Source organism: Rhipicephalus microplus, chromosome 5 (assembly GCF_043290135.1).
Source record: "Rhipicephalus microplus isolate Deutch F79 chromosome 5, USDA_Rmic, whole genome shotgun sequence".
Classification (NCBI taxonomy): Eukaryota; Metazoa; Arthropoda; class Arachnida; order Ixodida; family Ixodidae; genus Rhipicephalus; species Rhipicephalus microplus.
The window spans coordinates 6393335-6416970 of NC_134704.1; the positions used below are offsets into that span (position 1 = coordinate 6393335).

General features: G+C 45.1%; 1 protein-coding gene across 2 annotated transcripts in view; it reads left to right on the top strand.

Annotated features, from left to right (window-relative positions):
• Positions 1-23636, top strand: part of LOC119175086 (suppressor of tumorigenicity 7 protein homolog) — an 88856-nt gene that overhangs the window by 49896 nt on the left and 15324 nt on the right. For both annotated transcript variants that reach the window (XM_075894750.1, XM_037426306.2), the window contains 2 exons: positions 3291-3345; positions 16704-16803. In XM_075894750.1, coding sequence (XP_075750865.1) covers positions 3291-3345; positions 16704-16803 — 155 coding nt within the window. The remainder of the gene's footprint in view (positions 1-3290; positions 3346-16703; positions 16804-23636) is intronic.

Sequence of the window (23636 nt, forward strand, 5' to 3'; positions counted from 1 at the left end):
GTGACGTTTTTCTTTACCCCTGCCATCTCTCTCTGCTTAGCTTCCAGCATTTCCTTCGGGACGAGAGAAGGCAGAATGCAATTGCAGCATGCACCAAACCTTTGTAACTCCGCCCGCACTCGGCGGATTCTTGAAATTTTGGGGGCGACGAATTCGTGAGGCGATGAGCTCTTCCATGGTTCATTCCATGTTTTTTTTTTAATATTTCAGGGCCTCTTCAAGGCACAAAATTTGCTGTTTCCTGCAGCATGTGAAAGCCCCTTTTCAATCTTGGGACGCTTTTCTGCATTACATCAATGTACATTGGCTAAAGGGACTTTAAACAGCATTTGGCATGCGACCGATCAAGGCCAGACCATGTGGGTTTTTTAACACATAAGTGTTTTATGCTGTGGTCCACCAAGACTTGGCTGACATTGATTCGTCGTGGAAAAGTTTTCTTGGTATAGTACCCCTCCGCAGGGGGTTACAGGCACATGAATATACATCTGTTTGTTCCTTTTCAATACTGAAAATTTAAAAAAAACGTGGTTTATTTCTTTTAGGAACTCGTATAACACAAAAGTGAAACGTGTTCTCGTAGAGGTTGTTGAGCATTCATTGTGCATTGTCTTGCCACAAGGGCGAAGGAATGAATGCTGAAGTAACAAATTGCAATGTCACAAAGCCGCCAGGAGCGTTAAACATTACCTTTATAATACGAACATTGGCCCATTACTCGAGTGCGCTTGCACAGCATGGGAGCCAGCCACCCTCTGTCTTGTAAATAATCTTGAGTGTAACCAGAATCGCGCAGGCAGGTTTGTCTCTCGTAATTACAACTATAAAAGTAGCATTTCATTAATTAAAGACAACCTTGGCTGGAAAACCCTAGCCCAACGCTGCTTAGCAATGAAATTGGAACTTTTTTTCTGTATTTACTCTGATCTCACAGGTATTAACAAAAACTTGTACATTTTTCACCCTCACTTCATCTCTACACGTTGTGATCATGACTGTAAAGTACTTGAAAGGTGATGCAACACAAATGTGTTTCGTTATTCATTTTTTTCCTCACACCTCCACGCTTTAGAACAGACTTTCTAAAGGTATAGTAGATTGTAAAACACTCTCCGAGTTCCATTCGTTTTCTAATTCAAATTTCCTGGGAGCTATAGCTAGCTGTCCCCTGGCTTTTGCTTCTGCTGTTTTTTATTTATTTTTTATTTTCTTCCTTTGGTGACATTGTGCCTGAATTATGTCATCACATTTTATTGTTGCACACAACGCTTTGTTATTAGCTCATTTTTTATCTTTGTCTTTGTGTACACGTATATTCTTTTACATGATTATTTTTTCTCGTTACCCCCCTGCAATAATGCCCTCGTGGCGTCGAAGGTACTTGTATAAAAAAAAAAAAAAGAACTGAAGCAGCTCGAAACACACAGTGCATACCCCAAGCAGAAAGCATGCATGAAATTAGCATACACAGGTCATTTGTGAACAAAGAAATGTCACAATTCTTACTTTGTGTGTGAGCAGCGCGCTCCTGTCTTAAATGCTGCCTCTGCAGCGAGTGAATTGAAGTTCATGTTCTCTTTAACTGCTGTAACTTCAAAGCAAACTTGCGGTGGAAGCACAAGAGGTTCAGAGCACCCAAATCTCGGGATGAGCGCTCGCGTCTGAGTGAGCCATCGCGAGAGAACATCTGCGTCCACTTTGACCTCACCATGTGGAGGGCAAACAGTGATGCGCAAAGTGGCGCGGCACGACAACCTTTAGAGCAGGCGCACCCATTGTGCCATCTCGCTGCTGATGGCTAAAATTCACTGAAGTTTCTCAAGATCTGAGAACTGCCAGCGGCACAAGCTATATATAAATGGCTTGCCGTTATCATGTTAGAGAAGTATCGTTCTGTGGCTTAGTGGTTAGCGTTGCACACTGAAGATCGCGAGGTCACTTGTTTCACACCCTGCTGCGGAAGTTTCTCTTCTCTTTTTTTTTTCTTTGCAATCTGTTAGTAAATATTTTATAGTTTCATATCCTTGACGTAAATACGGCATGGAGCCGTAGTGGACCTCGGCATAAAACACTGTTGTGTTAATACTAATTTGTTTCAAAGCAAACTCGAATACTGTCATATTCATTCAAACATTGAAGTGCTCGCATATTTGCACAAGCCTAGGAATAAAACCACGTGACTGTGCCTATGCGTCATTGTATTGTAACACTGTCAACCGTGCTTTGAGTGAAACAACTGTGCGCATAAACTTTGGCTGAATGAGCAGCTGTGGCTTTAGGCGTTTGCTTCACAGCGCATCAGCATTTGTGACATTGGCACACAGCAAGAAAGCACTGTTGTCCCTGAAAAGTGGTAAGTTGAGCACATTTGCTTCACGCTAAGCACGGTTGAGAGAGCTGCAATGCTGTAGCACATAAGCGCAGTCACATGTTTTTATTTCATATTTCTCTGGCACTCTTTGAATATTGAAAAAGATTACGAAAAAATATTGAAAAAGATAAGAAAAAGATTAAATATTGAAAAAGATACGTTGCTGCAAAGAAACTGGATCAGTTGTTTTAGAATTCCCCTAATGTAATAAAATGCACTTCACCCTAAAGTGAAGGTTTTAAAATGGGCTATTGATTTTAGGTAATGAGCTATTTAGGCACTATATTAAAATATCTTCATGAGTGCCAAATGGTGGCAATCCATATGTTGTTGGTTTTATACAGTTGCAATTAACCATTATTTATAATCTTTGTTCTTGTTAGATGAAACACCCTGCATGTACTTTTATATGAAGTTGCACTGGAAAGTTGAGTAATTTTGTGTGCTCAGATATGGGTGGACGTTAAAGAACCCCAGGTGGTCGAAATTTCCGAAGCCCTCCACTACGGCGTTTCTCATAATCTTATAGTGGTTTTGGGACGTTAAACCCTACATATCGATCGAAAGTTGATTGATATGTGAGGTTTAAGGCCCCAAAACCACCATATGATTATCAGAGCCACAGTAGTGAAGGGCTCCTGAAATTTCGACCACCTGGGGTTCTTTAACGTGCATTCAAATCTGAGCACACAGACTTCCGGCATTTTTGGCTCTGTCGAAAATGTAGCCACTGCAGCCAGGATTCGATCCCGCGACCTGCGGGTCAGCAGCAGAGTACTTTAGCCACTAGACCACCACCGCGGCGGGGCAACGTGCTGCAAAGTTGCACGTCGTCAAATCCTCAGAAACATCATGCACTTTGGCAGCAAAAAATATTTGCTTCATTAATGGTGCAGCATGCACATGTGTTTTTATGCAGGTGTGTAACAGCATACATCTTGCTGGCAGAAGAAGAGGCTCCAAGCGTGCTTGAGGTATGTGTTGGGCCATACGGTTTGTAGTGTTGTAGTATTTTTAGGTAGCCATGTGCAGACCACTGTTACGTAATCCAAACTTTGTGCACGAAGCTATGCTGGCGCAGCGGGCATGGGTTCTTAGTGCCGCAGATGTGTTTCCTGAAACTTTTGTTTGCTTGTGTATGGCTCCCAATGGTGTTGATTATACCATTCAGAATTAACCAGGATGCTAAATTCACAAACTCTTGCATGCTTAGCTCTCATAATTAAGTTGGGACAAGGACTGTGGAGATATTCTGTGAATCTTTGAAATGTGCGAAATTAGATAAGCCATCATAGATTTTCATGTTGATTTCAAATATGAGATTTTTTATTATTGGCCAACTTTTTTACAAGATACTAAAGGCTACCTATCGAATTTATTTATTTCCAGGGACAATAGGAAATGTACCATTGAGCAGAAGATCAACATTGTTTCATAGTTAAATACTCTGATATGTAATAAATAAGTTCATTGCTGCAAACATTCACATAATAATTCATATAATAATAACGTAGGAAACAAATTCATAATTTGAATATATAGAATTAAAACTTACCGTATTCACTCGAAAATAGGCTGGGCACATATATAGGTCGACCCCTACTTATAGTGTTCTATGAGAGAAAAAAAAAAAAAAGATATTCGAATATAGGTCGTCCAATGTTTTTTTTTTTCTTTAGTTTAAAAACAGAGAAATTGAAACCCAACACACTTTTATTTACATAGCTCAGCGCCCTAATCGCTGCCGGGGCTGTCATATGTGCAAGATGATAATGTCATATACTTAGAAAATTTTGGCGCAACCTCGACTCACGCAAACACTCACACAAGCACACACACTTACACCAGAGCAACACACACGACACGCAGCGCTCACTACCAACTGTTTATTGCTCCTATCTGACCTTCTTAAATACGTACATCGAAATGCGCAAAGGCACAAACTAACAGAACTGCGCCAGTAGAAAACCAACATGGCGTCACCACACCACTAGGAACAAGTAAAAAGTAAAAAAAGTAAAAAAAGTAAAAAAAGAAAGGGGGGGGGGGTGGGGGTTAACACGAAAAGGAGATATAATCGCTAAACCCTCGCATCAAGGAAAGATATTTCTTGTTGATGCAACACCAAAGATGGCTCGCTGACACATATATCTTTATTCTTTTCTATATAATATGCTTCTAACAGCAAACGTGCTGATAAATTTGAGCTTCTCCCAAGAATCCTTGTATCCGAAAATCGTGGTTCACACCCACATGCGGCAATATGCGACACAAGATGTGCGTACTTATCCTCGTTTTTCTTAACCTTTAGCGCATGCTCCCTAAGCCGGTCATTGAGGCATCGCTCGGTAATGCCAATGTACACGTTACCGCAGGAAAAAGGAATGGAGTATACAACTCCCATGGAACATTTTACGAAGGCATTCTCATGTTTTTTCACGCAACCGCGTCTCTTGCCATTGCAAATACGCGGACATAACTTGGCGAGCTTTTCTGGCGCAGAAAAGACCACAGCCACACCATGCCTTGCAGCAACCTTCTTAATATTATGGGAGAGCTTGTGCACGTAAGGCACGACTTGAAGCTTGGAACCCGAAGGATCCCAAGTAGCTCTATCCCTTTGTGTTCCACGTTTCATCTTCTGCAGTAGTGACTCGGCGACCGCGTTTAGGACCGACGAAGGGAAGCCCGCCGCCGTCAATCGGCTGATCTGTTCATAAAAACTAGTACGCATGTGGTGTGGACACGACTTAATCAACGAGGATTCTAGACATAGCGAAGCAATACCTCTTTTAACTAATTTCGAGTGTGCAGAATCATACGGCAACAGCCCCTTCTTCACTCTAGGCCGGTACATCCAACAAAAGTGTTCACTACCCCACAGTAGCTTGAGGTCTAAAAACTGGAGACAAGCCTCTGTGGGTACCTCGGTAGTGAACCTAAGTCCGCGTCCATGATCTTTAAAAACACTAAGCACATGTTCACAAAAAGAACGCTGCACTTCATATGATACCTCATCCGCACGCACACTCACTGAAGTACAGGCGTCTACTTGAAAATCTAAAAAGTAATTGGGGGGTGTATATGGCCCCCGCTTGTCTAAAAGAATTAAAAAATCGTCAACATATCTAAAAATCTTCAAAACCTTATTCCCCCTTAAAAATTTATCCAACGTCCTATCTAGATCTGCTAAAAAAATATCAGTAAGAACAGGGGCGACACAAGAACCTATACAGATGCCTTGTCGTTGTAGATAGGGCTTGTCGTTAAAAGTAATAAAAGTAACGTTAAGATAAAATTCTAAAAGTGCTAAAAAGTTTTCAACGGATACGCCCGCATTATTCATAAAAGAAACGTCACCATTATCTTCTATGCACTGTCGGACCGAAGTCAAAAGCTTATCATGAGGTACCGAATAAAACAGGTCTTCAACATCTACTGAGAAAGCAAAGGAAATCTGCTGGTTATTCCGTATGAAATCTGCGACATCACTGGAGCTTTTAGTGCGAAACGGGTCACTAACACTGAGTGGCTTTAGTTTGCTTAACAGGAATTTGCTAACGTTGCCCTGCCATGAACCATTTTCACTAACAATGGTTCTGAAGGGAATGCCCACTTTGTGGGTTTTAGCGGAAAAAAAAGACGTTCAAGTTAGTGCTTTTGCTACTAGCTAAGGTTCCAGCCAGCGTAGGAAGTCCTACTTCCCTACAGAACGCGGTGAATTTAGATTTAACGCGTACAGCACTTTTTTTAACAGGTAAAAAGTTCTTGTCAATGGCGCTAATCGCTTTCTCATTGTAAACACCCTGTGGCAAAACAACGAAACCACCCTCCTTGTCGGCTTGTACTAACATCAAATTCTGCTTCTTGAAAAAAGACACCACACTACTCAGTCTTCTGCTACCGCTATTGTCCGGAAGTTGGCTTGCACACCTCGTGAGGCAGTCCATACCGTCCAGCAGGCATCTTTCTCGGTCCTGGTTGGCCTTAGATGACAGGTCCCTGTTCAGGCCTACCAGGTCATGGGCGGAAACACTTGGTGTGCATGCATACTTTGGTCCTTTTCGCAGAAGCTTTTCAATGTCTTCAGGTAGCACTGCACCCCCGAGAACAACGAGGTCCTGATAATTATCTCTTCTCCGTTTACCTTGAAGCCTCAGAAGGGGGGTCAACACGCTCCTCCACCTAGATTCAGTTGTCTGAGCTATACGACGCTTGACTTTCCCGAGTTTATAAGCCGCAAGTTGTTCAGGGTATTCGCATTGAAGAATCACACGAAGCCAATCATAGAGCAGCCTTACTTGGCGCCACAATTCCGCTCTAAGAATTTTGAGCACTCTTTTCACGTGTCCCCAAGAAGGTCTCACACACCCAAACAAGGCACTTACTTCTTCTGGTGTGATGGCTTTCCGGATGCAGAAGGCGGAAATCCTTGCTCTGCATGTGGCTTCACTGATGTAGCCCATAAGAAGGTCAATCTTCGCAGACACATTAGGAGCATAAAAAGAGGGGCCCATTGCACTAGAAATATAGCTTAATAAAACTTGTTGTTGGGCTAGTTGGTTATACATCATATACTTAGAAAATTTTGGCGCAACCTCGACTCACGCAAACACTCACACAAGCACACACACTTACACCAGAGCAACACACACGACACGCAGCGCTCACTACCAACTGTTTATTGCTCCTATCTGACCTTCTTAAATACGTACATCGAAATGCGCAAAGGCACAAACTAACAGAACTGCGCCAGTAGAAAACCAACATGGCGTCACCACACCACTAGGAACAAGTAAAAAGTAAAAAAAGTAAAAAAAGTAAAAAAAGAAAGGGGGGGGGGGTGGGGGTTAACACGAAAAGGAGATATAATCGCTAAACCCTCGCATCAAGGAAAGATATTTCTTGTTGATGCAACACCAAAGATGGCTCGCTGACACATATATCTTTATTCTTTTCTATATAATATGCTTCTAACAGCAAACGTGCTGATAAATTTGAGCTTCTCCCAAGAATCCTTGTATCCGAAAATCGTGGTTCACACCCACATGCGGCAATATGCGACACAAGATGTGCGTACTTATCCTCGTTTTTCTTAACCTTTAGCGCATGCTCCCTAAGCCGGTCATTGAGGCATCGCTCGGTAATGCCAATGTACACGTTACCGCAGGAAAAAGGAATGGAGTATACAACTCCCATGGAACATTTTACGAAGGCATTCTCATGTTTTTTCACGCAACCGCGTCTCTTGCCATTGCAAATACGCGGACATAACTTGGCGAGCTTTTCTGGCGCAGAAAAGACCACAGCCACACCATGCCTTGCAGCAACCTTCTTAATATTATGGGAGAGCTTGTGCACGTAAGGCACGACTTGAAGCTTGGAACCCGAAGGATCCCAAGTAGCTCTATCCCTTTGTGTTCCACGTTTCATCTTCTGCAGTAGTGACTCGGCGACCGCGTTTAGGACCGACGAAGGGAAGCCCGCCGCCGTCAATCGGCTGATCTGTTCATAAAAACTAGTACGCATGTGGTGTGGACACGACTTAATCAACGAGGATTCTAGACATAGCGAAGCAATACCTCTTTTAACTAATTTCGAGTGTGCAGAATCATACGGCAACAGCCCCTTCTTCACTCTAGGCCGGTACATCCAACAAAAGTGTTCACTACCCCACAGTAGCTTGAGGTCTAAAAACTGGAGACAAGCCTCTGTGGGTACCTCGGTAGTGAACCTAAGTCCGCGTCCATGATCTTTAAAAACACTAAGCACATGTTCACAAAAAGAACGCTGCACTTCATATGATACCTCATCCGCACGCACACTCACTGAAGTACAGGCGTCTACTTGAAAATCTAAAAAGTAATTGGGGGGTGTATATGGCCCCCGCTTGTCTAAAAGAATTAAAAAATCGTCAACATATCTAAAAATCTTCAAAACCTTATTCCCCCTTAAAAATTTATCCAACGTCCTATCTACATCTGCTAAAAAAATATCAGTAAGAACAGGGGCGACACAAGAACCTATACAGATGCCTTGTCGTTGTAGATAGGGCTTGTCGTTAAAAGTAATAAAAGTAACGTTAAGATAAAATTCTAGATAAAATTCTTTTAGAATTTTATCTTAACGTTACTTTTATTACTTTTAACGACAAGCCCTATCTACAACGACAAGGCATCTGTATAGGTTCTTGTGTCGCCCCTGTTCTTACTGATATTTTTTTAGCAGATGTAGATAGGACGTTGGATAAATTTTTAAGGGGGAATAAGGTTTTGAAGATTTTTAGATATGTTGACGATTTTTTAATTCTTTTAGACAAGCGGGGGCCATATACACCCCCCAATTACTTTTTAGATTTTCAAGTAGACGCCTGTACTTCAGTGAGTGTGCGTGCGGATGAGGTATCATATGAAGTGCAGCGTTCTTTTTGTGAACATGTGCTTAGTGTTTTTAAAGATCATGGACGCGGACTTAGGTTCACTACCGAGGTACCCACAGAGGCTTGTCTCCAGTTTTTAGACCTCAAGCTACTGTGGGGTAGTGAACACTTTTGTTGGATGTACCGGCCTAGAGTGAAGAAGGGGCTGTTGCCGTATGATTCTGCACACTCGAAATTAGTTAAAAGAGGTATTGCTTCGCTATGTCTAGAATCCTCGTTGATTAAGTCGTGTCCACACCACATGCGTACTAGTTTTTATGAACAGATCAGCCGATTGACGGCGGCGGGCTTCCCTTCGTCGGTCCTAAACGCGGTCGCCGAGTCACTACTGCAGAAGATGAAACGTGGAACACAAAGGGATAGAGCTACTTGGGATCCTTCGGGTTCCAAGCTTCAAGTCGTGCCTTACGTGCACAAGCTCTCCCATAATATTAAGAAGGTTGCTGCAAGGCATGGTGTGGCTGTGGTCTTTTCTGCGCCAGAAAAGCTCGCCAAGTTATGTCCGCGTATTTGCAATGGCAAGAGACGCGGTTGCGTGAAAAAACATGAGAATGCCTTCGTAAAATGTTCCATGGGAGTTGTATACTCCATTCCTTTTTCCTGCGGTAACGTGTACATTGGCATTACCGAGCGATGCCTCAATGACCGGCTTAGGGAGCATGCGCTAAAGGTTAAGAAAAACGAGGATAAGTACGCACATCTTGTGTCGCATATTGCCGCATGTGGGTGTGAACCACGATTTTCGGATACAAGGATTCTTGGGAGAAGCTCAAATTTATCAGCACGTTTGCTGTTAGAAGCATATTATATAGAAAAGAATAAAGATATATGTGTCAGCGAGCCATCTTTGGTGTTGCATCAACAAGAAATATCTTTCCTTGATGCGAGGGTTTAGCGATTATATCTCCTTTTCGTGTTAACCCCCACCCCCCCCCCCCTTTCTTTTTTTACTTTTTTTACTTTTTTTACTTTTTACTTGTTCCTAGTGGTGTGGTGACGCCATGTTGGTTTTCTACTGGCGCAGTTCTGTTAGTTTGTGCCTTTGCGCATTTCGATGTACGTATTTAAGAAGGTCAGATAGGAGCAATAAACAGTTGGTAGTGAGCGCTGCGTGTCGTGTGTGTTGCTCTGGTGTAAGTGTGTGTGCTTGTGTGAGTGTTTGCGTGAGTCGAGGTTGCGCCAAAATTTTCTAAGTATATGATGTATAACCAACTAGCCCAACAACAAGTTTTATTAAGCTATATTTCTAGTGCAATGGGCCCCTCTTTTTATGCTCCTAATGTGTCTGCGAAGATTGACCTTCTTATGGGCTACATCAGTGAAGCCACATGCAGAGCAAGGATTTCCGCCTTCTGCATCCGGAAAGCCATCACACCAGAAGAAGTAAGTGCCTTGTTTGGGTGTGTGAGACCTTCTTGGGGACACGTGAAAAGAGTGCTCAAAATTCTTAGAGCGGAATTGTGGCGCCAAGTAAGGCTGCTCTATGATTGGCTTCGTGTGATTCTTCAATGCGAATACCCTGAACAACTTGCGGCTTATAAACTCGGGAAAGTCAAGCGTCGTATAGCTCAGACAACTGAATCTAGGTGGAGGAGCGTGTTGACCCCCCTTCTGAGGCTTCAAGGTAAACGGAGAAGAGATAATTATCAGGACCTCGTTGTTCTCGGGGGTGCAGTGCTACCTGAAGACATTGAAAAGCTTCTGCGAAAAGGACCAAAGTATGCATGCACACCAAGTGTTTCCGCCCATGACCTGGTAGGCCTGAACAGGGACCTGTCATCTAAGGCCAACCAGGACCGAGAAAGATGCCTGCTGGACGGTATGGACTGCCTCACGAGGTGTGCAAGCCAACTTCCGGACAATAGCGGTAGCAGAAGACTGAGTAGTGTGGTGTCTTTTTTCAAGAAGCAGAATTTGATGTTAGTACAAGCCGACAAGGAGGGTGGTTTCGTTGTTTTGCCACAGGGTGTTTACAATGAGAAAGCGATTAGCGCCATTGACAAGAACTTTTTACCTGTTAAAAAAAGTGCTGTACGCGTTAAATCTAAATTCACCGCGTTCTGTAGGGAAGTAGGACTTCCTACGCTGGCTGGAACCTTAGCTAGTAGCAAAAGCACTAACTTGAACGTCTTTTTTTCCGCTAAAACCCACAAAGTGGGCATTCCCTTCAGAACCATTGTTAGTGAAAATGGTTCATGGCAGGGCAACGTTAGCAAATTCCTGTTAAGCAAACTAAAGCCACTCAGTGTTAGTGACCCGTTTCGCACTAAAAGCTCCAGTGATGTCGCAGATTTCATACGGAATAACCAGCAGATTTCCTTTGCTTTCTCAGTAGATGTTGAAGACCTGTTTTATTCGGTACCTCATGATAAGCTTTTGACTTCGGTCCGACAGTGCATAGAAGATAATGGTGACGTTTCTTTTATGAATAATGCGGGCGTATCCGTTGAAAACTTTTTAGCACTTTTAGAATTTTATCTTAACGTTACTTTTATTACTTTTAACGACAAGCCCTATCTACAACGACAAGGCATCTGTATAGGTTCTTGTGTCGCCCCTGTTCTTACTGATATTTTTTTAGCAGATGTAGATAGGACGTTGGATAAATTTTTAAGGGGGAATAAGGTTTTGAAGATTTTTAGATATGTTGACGATTTTTTAATTCTTTTAGACAAGCGGGGGCCATATACACCCCCCAATTACTTTTTAGATTTTCAAGTAGACGCCTGTACTTCAGTGAGTGTGCGTGCGGATGAGGTATCATATGAAGTGCAGCGTTCTTTTTGTGAACATGTGCTTAGTGTTTTTAAAGATCATGGACGCGGACTTAGGTTCACTACCGAGGTACCCACAGAGGCTTGTCTCCAGTTTTTAGACCTCAAGCTACTGTGGGGTAGTGAACACTTTTGTTGGATGTACCGGCCTAGAGTGAAGAAGGGGCTGTTGCCGTATGATTCTGCACACTCGAAATTAGTTAAAAGAGGTATTGCTTCGCTATGTCTAGAATCCTCGTTGATTAAGTCGTGTCCACACCACATGCGTACTAGTTTTTATGAACAGATCAGCCGATTGACGGCGGCGGGCTTCCCTTCGTCGGTCCTAAACGCGGTCGCCGAGTCACTACTGCAGAAGATGAAACGTGGAACACAAAGGGATAGAGCTACTTGGGATCCTTCGGGTTCCAAGCTTCAAGTCGTGCCTTACGTGCACAAGCTCTCCCATAATATTAAGAAGGTTGCTGCAAGGCATGGTGTGGCTGTGGTCTTTTCTGCGCCAGAAAAGCTCGCCAAGTTATGTCCGCGTATTTGCAATGGCAAGAGACGCGGTTGCGTGAAAAAACATGAGAATGCCTTCGTAAAATGTTCCATGGGAGTTGTATACTCCATTCCTTTTTCCTGCGGTAACGTGTACATTGGCATTACCGAGCGATGCCTCAATGACCGGCTTAGGGAGCATGCGCTAAAGGTTAAGAAAAACGAGGATAAGTACGCACATCTTGTGTCGCATATTGCCGCATGTGGGTGTGAACCACGATTTTCGGATACAAGGATTCTTGGGAGAAGCTCAAATTTATCAGCACGTTTGCTGTTAGAAGCATATTATATAGAAAAGAATAAAGATATATGTGTCAGCGAGCCATCTTTGGTGTTGCATCAACAAGAAATATCTTTCCTTGATGCGAGGGTTTAGCGATTATATCTCCTTTTCGTGTTAACCCCCACCCCCCCCCCCCCTTTCTTTTTTTACTTTTTTTACTTTTTTTACTTTTTACTTGTTCCTAGTGGTGTGGTGACGCCATGTTGGTTTTCTACTGGCGCAGTTCTGTTAGTTTGTGCCTTTGCGCATTTCGATGTACGTATTTAAGAAGGTCAGATAGGAGCAATAAACAGTTGGTAGTGAGCGCTGCGTGTCGTGTGTGTTGCTCTGGTGTAAGTGTGTGTGCTTGTGTGAGTGTTTGCGTGAGTCGAGGTTGCGCCAAAATTTTCTAAGTATATGATGTATAACCAACTAGCCCAACAACAAGTTTTATTAAGATGATAATGTCTTCAGATTCTTCGCAAGCATCCATGACTTCCCAAACAACGCCGTCCTTGCTGCCACCGCTGCTGATTGCTGGGCCGCAAAAGGCACGACGCCAACATTTGCACGCAAACAGATGGCCCCGCTGCTTTCGCTGACCCCTTATCAACATCTCATTTACACAGAACACGTGCTGCACAGCACAATTGCTCGAGTCCTTGGTAAAAAGTATCACTTGGCACTTGAAGTCACCTGTGTAGCTCTGCCGACGTGACATAGTCGCAACCATGCACAAGCAAATGGTGGTGGTGGTTAGAAGAATGCAGCACCTAATGCGAACCGTCAACCCATCACGCCGATTGTACAATGAACAAAGCGCGAGGCGGTGACGGTGAGGCAGCAAGGCTGCAAGCTGGAAGACATTACTGAAAGCACAACTAGCGGCCTAGGGACTTCACGGCCGATACTTAGGGAAATCGTGGATTTCATAGCAAACAGGGCGGAGCGGCTGCATTTTGCAGGGGCGGTACACGGCTATTGCATAAATAACCTTTTTCTCAAATACTTCGGTAGTCGGAAAGGAGGAGGGGTGTCTTTATTTCAGATTTTATGGTATACAGCTAAACCTGCTTATAACGAACCTCCGTATAATAAATTCCTCGATATAACGAAGTTTTTCTATTCCCCGCCGTCGCTCCTTAGAAGCACATGTATTTGCAACCTCAGTGTAACAAAGTAACAGCTGGAGACAACCTTGATATAACGAATTTTCTCCACGGACAATCTAGGAATTTTGCTCTGCATTGTGTTACGAGCATGCATCTTCCACGGCTGCCCCGCCGCTGACAAAGCGCGAAGCGAGACGGCGCGCATGGCGCACCAGGGACAGCAAGCGCTCGTCATTGCGCGAGGGTGAGCACGAGCAGGCCTGCACCCTACGAGCACGTGTCGCTGCCGTTCTCGCCGCCGCGGGCGCATGCACAAGTTTGCTTTCCCCCTCTAAACCAAAATAAAGAAAGAAATAAAACTATTTCATGCAGTGTGCGCGTGCATAGTTTCACTGCGCGTGCATGGTGTGGCCCCTGACAACGTCCAGCTTTGCTTTTTTTTCTATTACGATAGCATTTATGCGAAGAGTCCTGGCTGTTTTATTGCCGTCACCGCCACAGCCGTCATTCGCCGTATATGTACATATCAGAGATAACAACTAAAGAAAAAAACCGCCTGCGCTCGGCATCCAGCTTGTCACGATGCGCCGACGCGTGCTTATCTTCCACCCGTACTTTGCCCCATCAATGGGGGGGGGGGGGGTAGAGCGCGCACTTATCCTTCGGTGGGAAAAATAGCGCCTTTGACTTTGACCGGAACGATTGCCTCTAGTTGCCGGGCGCACAAAGATTACTTCGCTCGCTGGACAGGTGCCGTTTGCGAAAAAAGTGCACTTTTCATAAACAGCAAAGTAACAACTGGGGCACTTGTTAGTTCGCACTCATATCTGTACCTGTAATCACGTTTCTTGTCTCGTTTTTGTTTAAACAGCGCGTTAAGTGTCAAGCGGTAAATTTTGTATGTTTGCTCTCGTCCTGTCAATTGTTTTCATGCGTCATTTGCATTGTGAGCAGCGCGTTGCACGTTTCAATCTGCTAGCCGTTCTTATCGTTACATTCAAAGTTGTTGCTATTGCAGTCATTAATTGCTTCGCCCTTGCGGCAAAACTGTGACTGTTCTTAATTTCGGATGATGTTGTCGTCACCGAGGGGATGTCAGATGAGGTGTTGATGGAAACTCTCCGAGACCACGGTGACCACAGATCTTCAGAGGTTGGCTCGTAGCGTGCTTCTGTCTTGCGCCACGCCACGAGTTCACAGGCTGGTAGCTTTCGCGATTAACTGATTAGTTCTGGCAACACGACAACATGTTGAATGCAATGCAATGAACGCGATAGCAAAAGATTGTAATGGTATATGAAGTAAGGCTGCAGCCAACTTTTTTTAATTGCATACCGCATAACTCCGCCTACAAAATGCTGGTGTGAGCAAATACGGCTTCTCCAAGGAGAAATGCTCTTTTCACACAGTCACTTCGTGTTGAAACTGCACTGATACTCGCCGAGATGGCAAGTGTGCCAGAGATCCCGAAGGCCCTTGAAATCTAAGTTTATTGATGCTACTCGATCTATTCCCCCGCCCCCCGTCCCACCGCGATCCCAGTGTTGTTTCATGCTTGTTCAAGACGGGTGGTTTACCCTCTGTGTGAGCATTCGACGGCAGTTCTAACACGCGGGAGATGTTATCTTATGCACTTTCCAGGTGATAGAAATGGGCCAACTGATTTGATCTCTGCTTCAGCAGCGCTCACGCGCTTTTACCCGCTCAATAAAGTTACGAAGCGCTTGGGCATCTTATAAATTGGGACTTGTTACGGAACATGGCGGCGACAGAAAAAACCCGCCGAGTGTAACTATGTAATTGCTATCGCAATAATAATGAAGTTTTTTTAACTGTAAAACAAGTGTTTTGGATTGGCTCTCCTTCAGTACCCCTCTCGTTTAAATTGCACGTTTATTTCGCGAATTTTTGTACTGAGCCTCCATATAATGAAATCTTTTATAACGAATTTTTCTGAAACTTCATCAATTTAGTTATATCCATGTTTAACTGTATAACATGCATATGCAGCAGAAGCTGCTTGAAGAACAGTGGGCGCGGCAGTTGAACACCGTAAGCTCGGCGCTTTTGGTTGGTTTGATCGTGAATATAGGTCGGAATTCTTTGGTCACAAGTATAGGTTGATAGCTGGTTATGAGCAACATTTAAAAAAAGGTCAATCCATATTTGCATAAATACGGTAATCTAACAAAACATGATTTTATGAATTTCCAGTTCTATAGCACACATTTCCATTGCCCTGCAAGAACTCTTAGGGAGCCATGTTGTCATCAACTCAAATGAACAAAGTTCTTGCAGAGATAAGTGTGCCAAAAGGCAGTAATTCGAAGTAAGGTGGGTAGCTAAATCTTTTGAATCCAATTTTGCGTAACTCTACAAAATTCTTGTGTAAGACAAAACGGCCACGGCTGGTAGAGCAATGCTTTTCGCATAGTCACTTCGTTATGAGAGCGAAGCTCTTACAACTGTATATGAGCCGCCCGCTTATGGCTGCCGAGCTAGTGCATGTGCCAATTATTACAACCGCCCCCTTTGAGGCAAAGTTTACTGTTGCTGCTTTTGCGAACCTCCGCCCCCCACTCACGTCTTTTCATGCTCGTTCGTGATGGCCGGGTGTTTCTTCTGCTTCAACGGCAGGCCTGCTGAGTGGGGTGTGTTATTGCAAGCAACCTCAAACTGATAAAGCTAGGCCGACTTGTTTAATCCTGTTGCCCCCACTTGCGCACCTTCACTCCCAATTACAATGCACAGGGGTGAATTTGGACCTTATACAGCTCATGATGGTGACAATGAAAACGTGCCTAGAGTGTCCATTTCTATGCAATAGTGAGGCTATTGCACAATTTTTTTTTTTTCCTTTGAATAATGCAGCATTAGACATATGTTGTTTTGAAAAGGTCGCTCTGACTGCTCCAAACTTGTTCGAAAAGGCCTTTCTGGCTTTTCACGGGCTCACTCTAAGCCTGCTGCAAAAGGCACGTATGCCTGCTCTGCGACAGGACCTGCTACCTTTGCGTAACGTGTCCGATGTTCTAGCAACTTAGCTACAGTAGCAGTGATCGCCTTGTCCACGTTAATGGGTAGATATGTTCATTTAAACCTGGTTATGTTATCCAGCACCACTAGTGGCCACAAAAAGGAATCTTTGTGCTTTGCAGAATCAAGCTGCACCCCTTTCTGTCTATTCCGTTTTTCTACCCACCAGGCTGAAAGACTATTTCGGCAGGCTCTCAAGTATGCCGAGGCAAACCATCGTAAAAGCCAGCCATTACAGCACCAGGGAAGCCTTCATGAAGCAGTTCACAGTGAGTATTTTGCATTTGTGATATTATATTGTGTTTTAGCGCTTATAAAAAAAACATCGCCATTTTTACAAAATTTTGTCGGCCCTATTTGGGCAGTAAAAGGGGTGGGGGAAAAGCATACATACAAAAAAAGTGCTCTCTATACAAACAATCAAAGTGTATGGGGCGCGCGTTGTAACGCGAGTAAGAGTGCGAGATAGATAACTGATGTGTGATAGACCCCAAGGCCTTACAGGACTGCAAGGACATCATGGTTACTTTCTGCGAGATCCTAAACCATTATAGAGAAATGCGACGATGTTACCCACCACCCCACATGCAGCTAGAAAGGTCTCAGGCGTCTGATATTTTCATATATATAGATACGTATACATATACGGTTAGCGATGGTGACGTCGACGTTGGCGGCATAATCCAGCTGAGGGTGTCCATATAATTGCTATCGCAATAAAACAATTCGCTTTCATCTCCTTAAATCACTCAAGTTACAAAATCTTGACTCAGTCTTCGTACCTGTGAACTTCGGTTGATATCGGCAAAGTTCCTGGGGTCCCGAGGTTCGACAGCACTTATGTAAAATATTGTTTGCAATGAAGCTTTTTTCCAGGGGCGCAAGCTCTTCATAGCGGCTTTCGGTTACCTGGAGACGTAAAAATTTCGCTGCTCTTTTGTTTATTGTTGCTTTCCTTGAAGCTTTCAATATATGCAGGGTATTAATACTGTGTACATTTTATGTTGATAATTAGAAATCGCACGTCTCCGGTTAATTAGAGTGAACGATCAAAGATAGAAGTAGCTCTTCATCCTTTAAAGTAAGAAGTAACAATCAATAAAACACATTGATATTGTGGGAATTGAGGCTGGCCCGCTGCCTTTGCGCGGGCTTTCCCGCCTTTTCTGCCATTCTCATGTCCCGACATGTCTGCCCTCCTTTGCTGTCTGCCGCGCTGGGAAGGGCGGAGTGACGTTTAACTCCCTCACCCGGTAGCGGATGTTGACTGTGGCGCCGCGCGGGTAGCCTCCCAAGAGGTTTTCGCGCGCTGCGTCGGGAGCGGTGAGTACAGTCCGGGACTTCAAAGGGTGAGCCACGCATTCTTTTCCGTCCGTCGAGTCCCGTCGCTCGGGGCTCGTCGGACTTCGCTGACGGCGCCTCGCGCCCGATGCGAACGCTCACCTTTTGTTGCCCCGCTGCGTACTCACGGCCGAAGGGCAGTACGGTGTCCTAGTGCGTGGCCTAGCTACGCCGACCCGTCTCCCTTCGAAGCCAACGCGAGCGCCTTTGCCCTCGCTCGAGCAACCGGGCCCTTTGTCCCGGTGTCTCCGTGGATCACCTTTACCGCGGAGACGTGCTCGTGGCACCCCTGTGTAGTACTTTGTGCCCGTGGCGTGGATAAGCCTACTTGCTTTCCCGCCGCGCCTTTTTTGCAACGGGCTGTACTGCGTTTGGTGTTGCCACAATAAAGTGTTGCGACTTGAGCAGTATCGTGTTTCCCGCCACGGCGACGGTTAACGCGTGCCCTGCGGCTCGCTAAGACCGAACCCACGCTGGTGGCTGTACTCCTTCGGGATACGTGTACACCACACTGGCGCCCAACGCGGTATCAAAAGCTCTAGCTTTTGACTGCTCTTAGCGAGTGAGTTCGCCTGCGCGATTCGGGCTCGTCGCAACATGGCTGCTTCGCGGGACTTTTGTCCGCTGTCCCTTTTAGCGGATGCCGCGTTGCACACGGAGGCCATTGCCTCCATTGACGGGAACCCTTCTGCACCCGTCCGTGTCGGCACCCCCTATTGCGGTGACGACACGAGGCGCCTAGCCGCTCCCTTTGGAGATGGCGCGTCGCTTCGGAATGGGCCTCTTGCCCTACCCGAACGTTATGTCTGCTTCGTGGCATGCCGCGTTGCACCAAGAGGCCACCGCCTCTATCGACGGGCGCGCTTCGGCGCTCGCCTGTGTCGTCACCCCTTTTTGTGGTGAATACACTCCTACGTGGTAGCTGACGCGCTATCTCGTGCCCCCTGTTGTCTGCCGAGAACCTGGATTTCGGTGCGACGGCCGCTCGCGGTGCCTTAGCACATGCAAGCGTCGGGGGCGAAACAGCAGCTTCGCCGCCATTCGGCGAGAAGGGTGAGTCCCCATGCGGACAAACCTTGGCTGCTAACCAGGTAAGCGGCGCACCGCGAAGCGGCCGAGCGGGGGAGCTTTCCGAAGGCCACGAGGCCGAGAGTGAACCCGTAACGCCGACTCACGCGGCGGTTGCTGCGGTCCTGAGTGGGCGCGATACCAGACTCCCCCATTTGGGAGAATGGGAATTGCTTTCGGCAGCGAAGAGCTACTGAAGGCTCAGCAGAGTGATCCGTTTCGAGTCTCGGAGGGGCGGAGCGCCGTATACGCTGCTTGCTTTGCGGCGGGCGCCGTTAAACCGTCTTGACGAGGCGCGGAGCGCCGTTACGCTGCTTGTTCTGCGGCGGGCGCGATTAGGGGGCTGAAACAGCGTGTGTCGCTGAGTCCCCGACGGATTCATTTTGCTGGACCATGACGGGCTCCTGCTGAAGTATATAGCCACTGACGACGAGTCCATAGACCCGTTTAAGGTGGTTATGCCCAAAAGTCTGAGAGCCGCACTGTTGCGATCCTCTCACGACGAACCCATGGCCGGTCACCTGAGTGGCTCGAAAGTCTTTGCAAACTGAGCAATGTTGTGACCTGGCCCGGCACGAAGCGTGGCTTTTATCGCTATTCCGTGCCTGCCACGTCTGACAAACGGTTGAGCCAAGGGTTGGAAAGCCGCCCGGTCTTATAAACCGATTGTCAGTGAGCGTCCGTGGCGCGTACTAGCTGAAAGATCCCCTTTGGGAAAACTCAGCCGTGCCCACATCGCAGACCTGAAGCCCTTTGTCATGGTCTGACGAGCTTGCGCCAGTGCCCTGCGGCACTTCGCGCAAGCAACGGGCACACCCGGAGCGGCGGACCGCATTCGGACCCCGCACCGGTATAAGCTGAGGAAGCGGTCACCTTTGTGATTTCGCGCCGGACGGCGGACTTCTCCGCAACCGAAGGCCCTCAGTTTACTGTCTAGCCTCAGTATAGGTTAGCTTCTTTACGGCCTTTTCTCGTAAAGAAGTTGACCCCGCCGTGTCTGCTGTCAGTGTTTCTTTTTTTTTTTTTTTTCAAGTGTTCATGTGTATTTTATGTTTCTTTTTCTAATATTAAGTGTTATCTGTGTTTTGTGTTTTTTTTTTGCCAGATCTTGAGTGTCATTTTGCTCTGTTTTTACTTTTTTAAGCCCGCGCAAAGGCAGCGGGCCAGCCTCAATTCCCACAATATACATATGAATTTCACTATATCAAGCAAATTCAATCAATGGTACTGTTTAATGTAACAATTAATTTGAAACTTGTGTGGAGAAACTGTCAGTATAGTCGGATACAATAAGTTATATTTGTAAGTAGAATTGCCATGCAAACCATTCAAACTCGATAATTGTCGCATGTGAGTAACTGACAGTAGTGATAGTATTTGCTAATTAGTAATTAAACATGTAAAACAATTATAATTGAACTCTAGAATTATTAATACTTACATTCACAGTTTGATATGAATGGGGTAAATATTAATCGAAGGATCGAGAAGTAATGTATAACATGTAAGTGGAAACGTAAAACGAATCATTGATACGAGAACTTCAAGTTACTAATTAGTTATAAGTAGTCTTTGATATAATTAGTATGTTTTGTTATAAGAAATACCAATTTATTTCAGAACATTATGACCAAGAATAGCTGAAAAACATTTATGAACATTTTAAATCTGATGGTATAAATAATCACTTGTAATAATCAAGTCACTCGTTTTAAGCTGAAAGTAGAAAACCTTTACTCAACAAGGACATGTTCATGAAATATATCAGCCATTCAATAGATGAAATGGCGACCGGGGAATAATAATAATATGTCGTTATTCTCTGTGATGGTTATCAATTATTACTCATCAGGAATGATAATTGATGAAGTATCTTTAATGTATTGATTTAAAGGCCCAAGTGAAAGGTATTGAAAAAAAGCTGACGATTACAGTTTATTATTTATTGTTGTCGGCACTTAAGAAGTGCAAGTAGATAACCAATAAACTATTCCACGATATTATTGTAATGTATGAGATGAAAGAGGGAGAGACTAAATAAATCTGGAATGGATTGCTCATCTTTGCTAAATTAAGATACAGAGCTTGAAGCTCTGTATCCTGATTAGAATAAATCTTTATTTTCGAGATGTTTGAGCATTTCATCAGGCCGTGTCTGTTGCAGACAGAGAACTAGTAATGTCACTGAGTGATTTCAAATAAGCTTACCCAACCCTAATTACGTCATTTTGTATCAAGCAAACCTGATTAAGTTGGACTTATCTGAGGTGTGTCTAATTATGCCAAATTTAATTAAACCAAGCATAACTGATCACCGTAAATATCTCAAGATTGAAATAATAATCAATAACTAGTTATGCCTTCGCCTAGTAAGCTGTGCTGAACTGCGGTGATTCTAATTATTTTGTTGGTACAGCAGCAATGTACGCATATTCCACCCCGCACTTCGTCGTCGTCACTTTCAGGTATCTCCTCAGCCCGGGACAATATTAAAGACTGAACACTGTCCAAGAACACTTAGCATGCGCCTTGCCTGGTCACGTGGTGCCTAACTAATGAATTAATTTCTACAACGTAGTAACAGTTTCATTCAACCGCGTACAACCTAGAAGCAAAGTGCTTTCAACCTACACGTTTGGCTCAAGCCTAACTCTACCAGTGCAAGCTAGTCACATTTCTTTTCAATTATATTGTTTATTGCTTTATTGTTTGTGGCGACACCAAAACTCAGTACAGAGCCCTATTTAAGATGATGGCGTTCCAGACGCTGCGATCAGACTCAACTCCGTCTTTAAGGTATAAGGCAAAAAAATACTTGTTTATTTAACTGCGTTCGGAAGCGCTCTGCTGCCACTTGAGCGTCCCCGCGTCCCTCGCTCGCGCTCTTCTTCTTTCTCGTTTCCTTGTCCCAGCCCAGAACGTGAAAAATAATCAACACTGTCCAAGAACACTTAGCATGCGCCTTGCCTGGTCACTTGGTGCCTAACTAATGAATTAATTTCTACAACGTAGTTACAGTTTCACTCAACCGCGTACAACCTAGAAGCAATGTGATTTCAACCTACACGTTTGGCTCAAGCCTAACTCTACCAGTGCAAGCTAGTCACATTTCTTTTCAATGATATTGTTTATTGCTTTGTTGCTTGTGGGGACACCAAAAACTCAGTACGTCGTTGTGTTGAGCAGCAGGAAAAGGCGTGGAAGGCCTTCCGTGCACCATCCTGACCACTCACACACACCAGTAGCGAGCAAGACATGCGAATCACAAGTTAGAATGAGTGGTACTGCTCTGGGCTTAGAAAAAGAAGCTTCTTAATTCGAGCCAGCATGGCTGGCGTTGTGGAGTGGTGGAGATGGGCAAAAAAGTTGTGATAAAGCGAGCAGAGCAGACTTGTGGGAGACAGGCGAAGGAGTTGCGATAGAGTGAAGAGAAGGGAGCATACTGCAGGAAGACGACCTTGAAAAGCAAAACACAAGGGAAAAAGGCAAATCGGGTAGCTTGCTCGAAAGGTTCATGAAACGCGCATGCGTAAAAAATGGGAGAGTCGCCAGTACGTGCAGAGGTTGAAGAATCGAATTGTGAGGCTGGCAGGCTTGTACGGCCTCACTGACTACAGTAATTTGTGATTCGTTCCGCGTCACAGCCGTTTTTATGCTTTTGTAGTGCTGTGCGCGAAGGCCAACAGCGCAAGCACGAGGAACCACATGACTGTTCTTCGGGCCGTTCAAGGGCATTAGAAGTTGAGTTGTTGTTTGGGACGCGTGTGGCTTATCTCGCTTTCGAGACCTGCCCGCCCAGCTCGGCCTAGCAATGTGTTCCAACATTGGTGACCCGGAATTGTGGTGCAATCACCGGCGTTGAGCATCAACGTCTCAATGACTTCGATGCCGACGACTGGCTCGGCGACTATGTCTTTGACGTGCACAATGGATGCTATGCTGACAGTCTCCGCGGTAGACGGTAAGCTGCCACCCTTTTGGATCGCGTACCCCTCACTCTAGTTCATTCGAGTAGAAGCTCAGTTTGCAGCGTGACTTATCACATCAGACTTGACCAAATAATGTTAGGTAGTGAGCACGATGCAATAATACTTTAGGTTAGTGAACACCGCGTAGCAAACGCTTGGCGGGGAGGGACCGATTATGTTCTCGTTTGTGGCGTGCCGGTAGATGGCTCGCCGGAATAATGACCGTTACGGGCTGCTGGCAAATACTGCAAAGCACATCAGGCACGTGGGCGAAGGTTTTCAAATCTAAGAAAACTGGGTTATTGCATGATATCAATCACGCGACACGCATAGAGCAGCACCAGGAAAAAGAAAGTGATAAGGGAGGAGGTTGACGGTACAGCGAGGGTGTTGTGGCAACGATAAATGAGTGCCGCTACTTTCCTATGTCACGGGGCTTTCACGGGAGAGGAAGGCCGGGGAAAAGTTTGTAGCGCCAGCTCTCGGGCTCCTTGCGAAGCAGAACATTATCGGGCAGCTGATAGTGCTGGAGTTCGCTCACCTAAAGTATTCTTGCACCGTGGTCGTGAGCAACCTCTTGCCACCCATAGCCAGTAAAATATGGGATCTCTTACTCGGCCCACCTGCTGAAAAAGGATGCATAATGCTAAAAGGAACTCTCATCCATCATGCCACGCCCCCTGAACCGCAGCGACTACAGCAATTGCTTCACGGCACGAACTTCA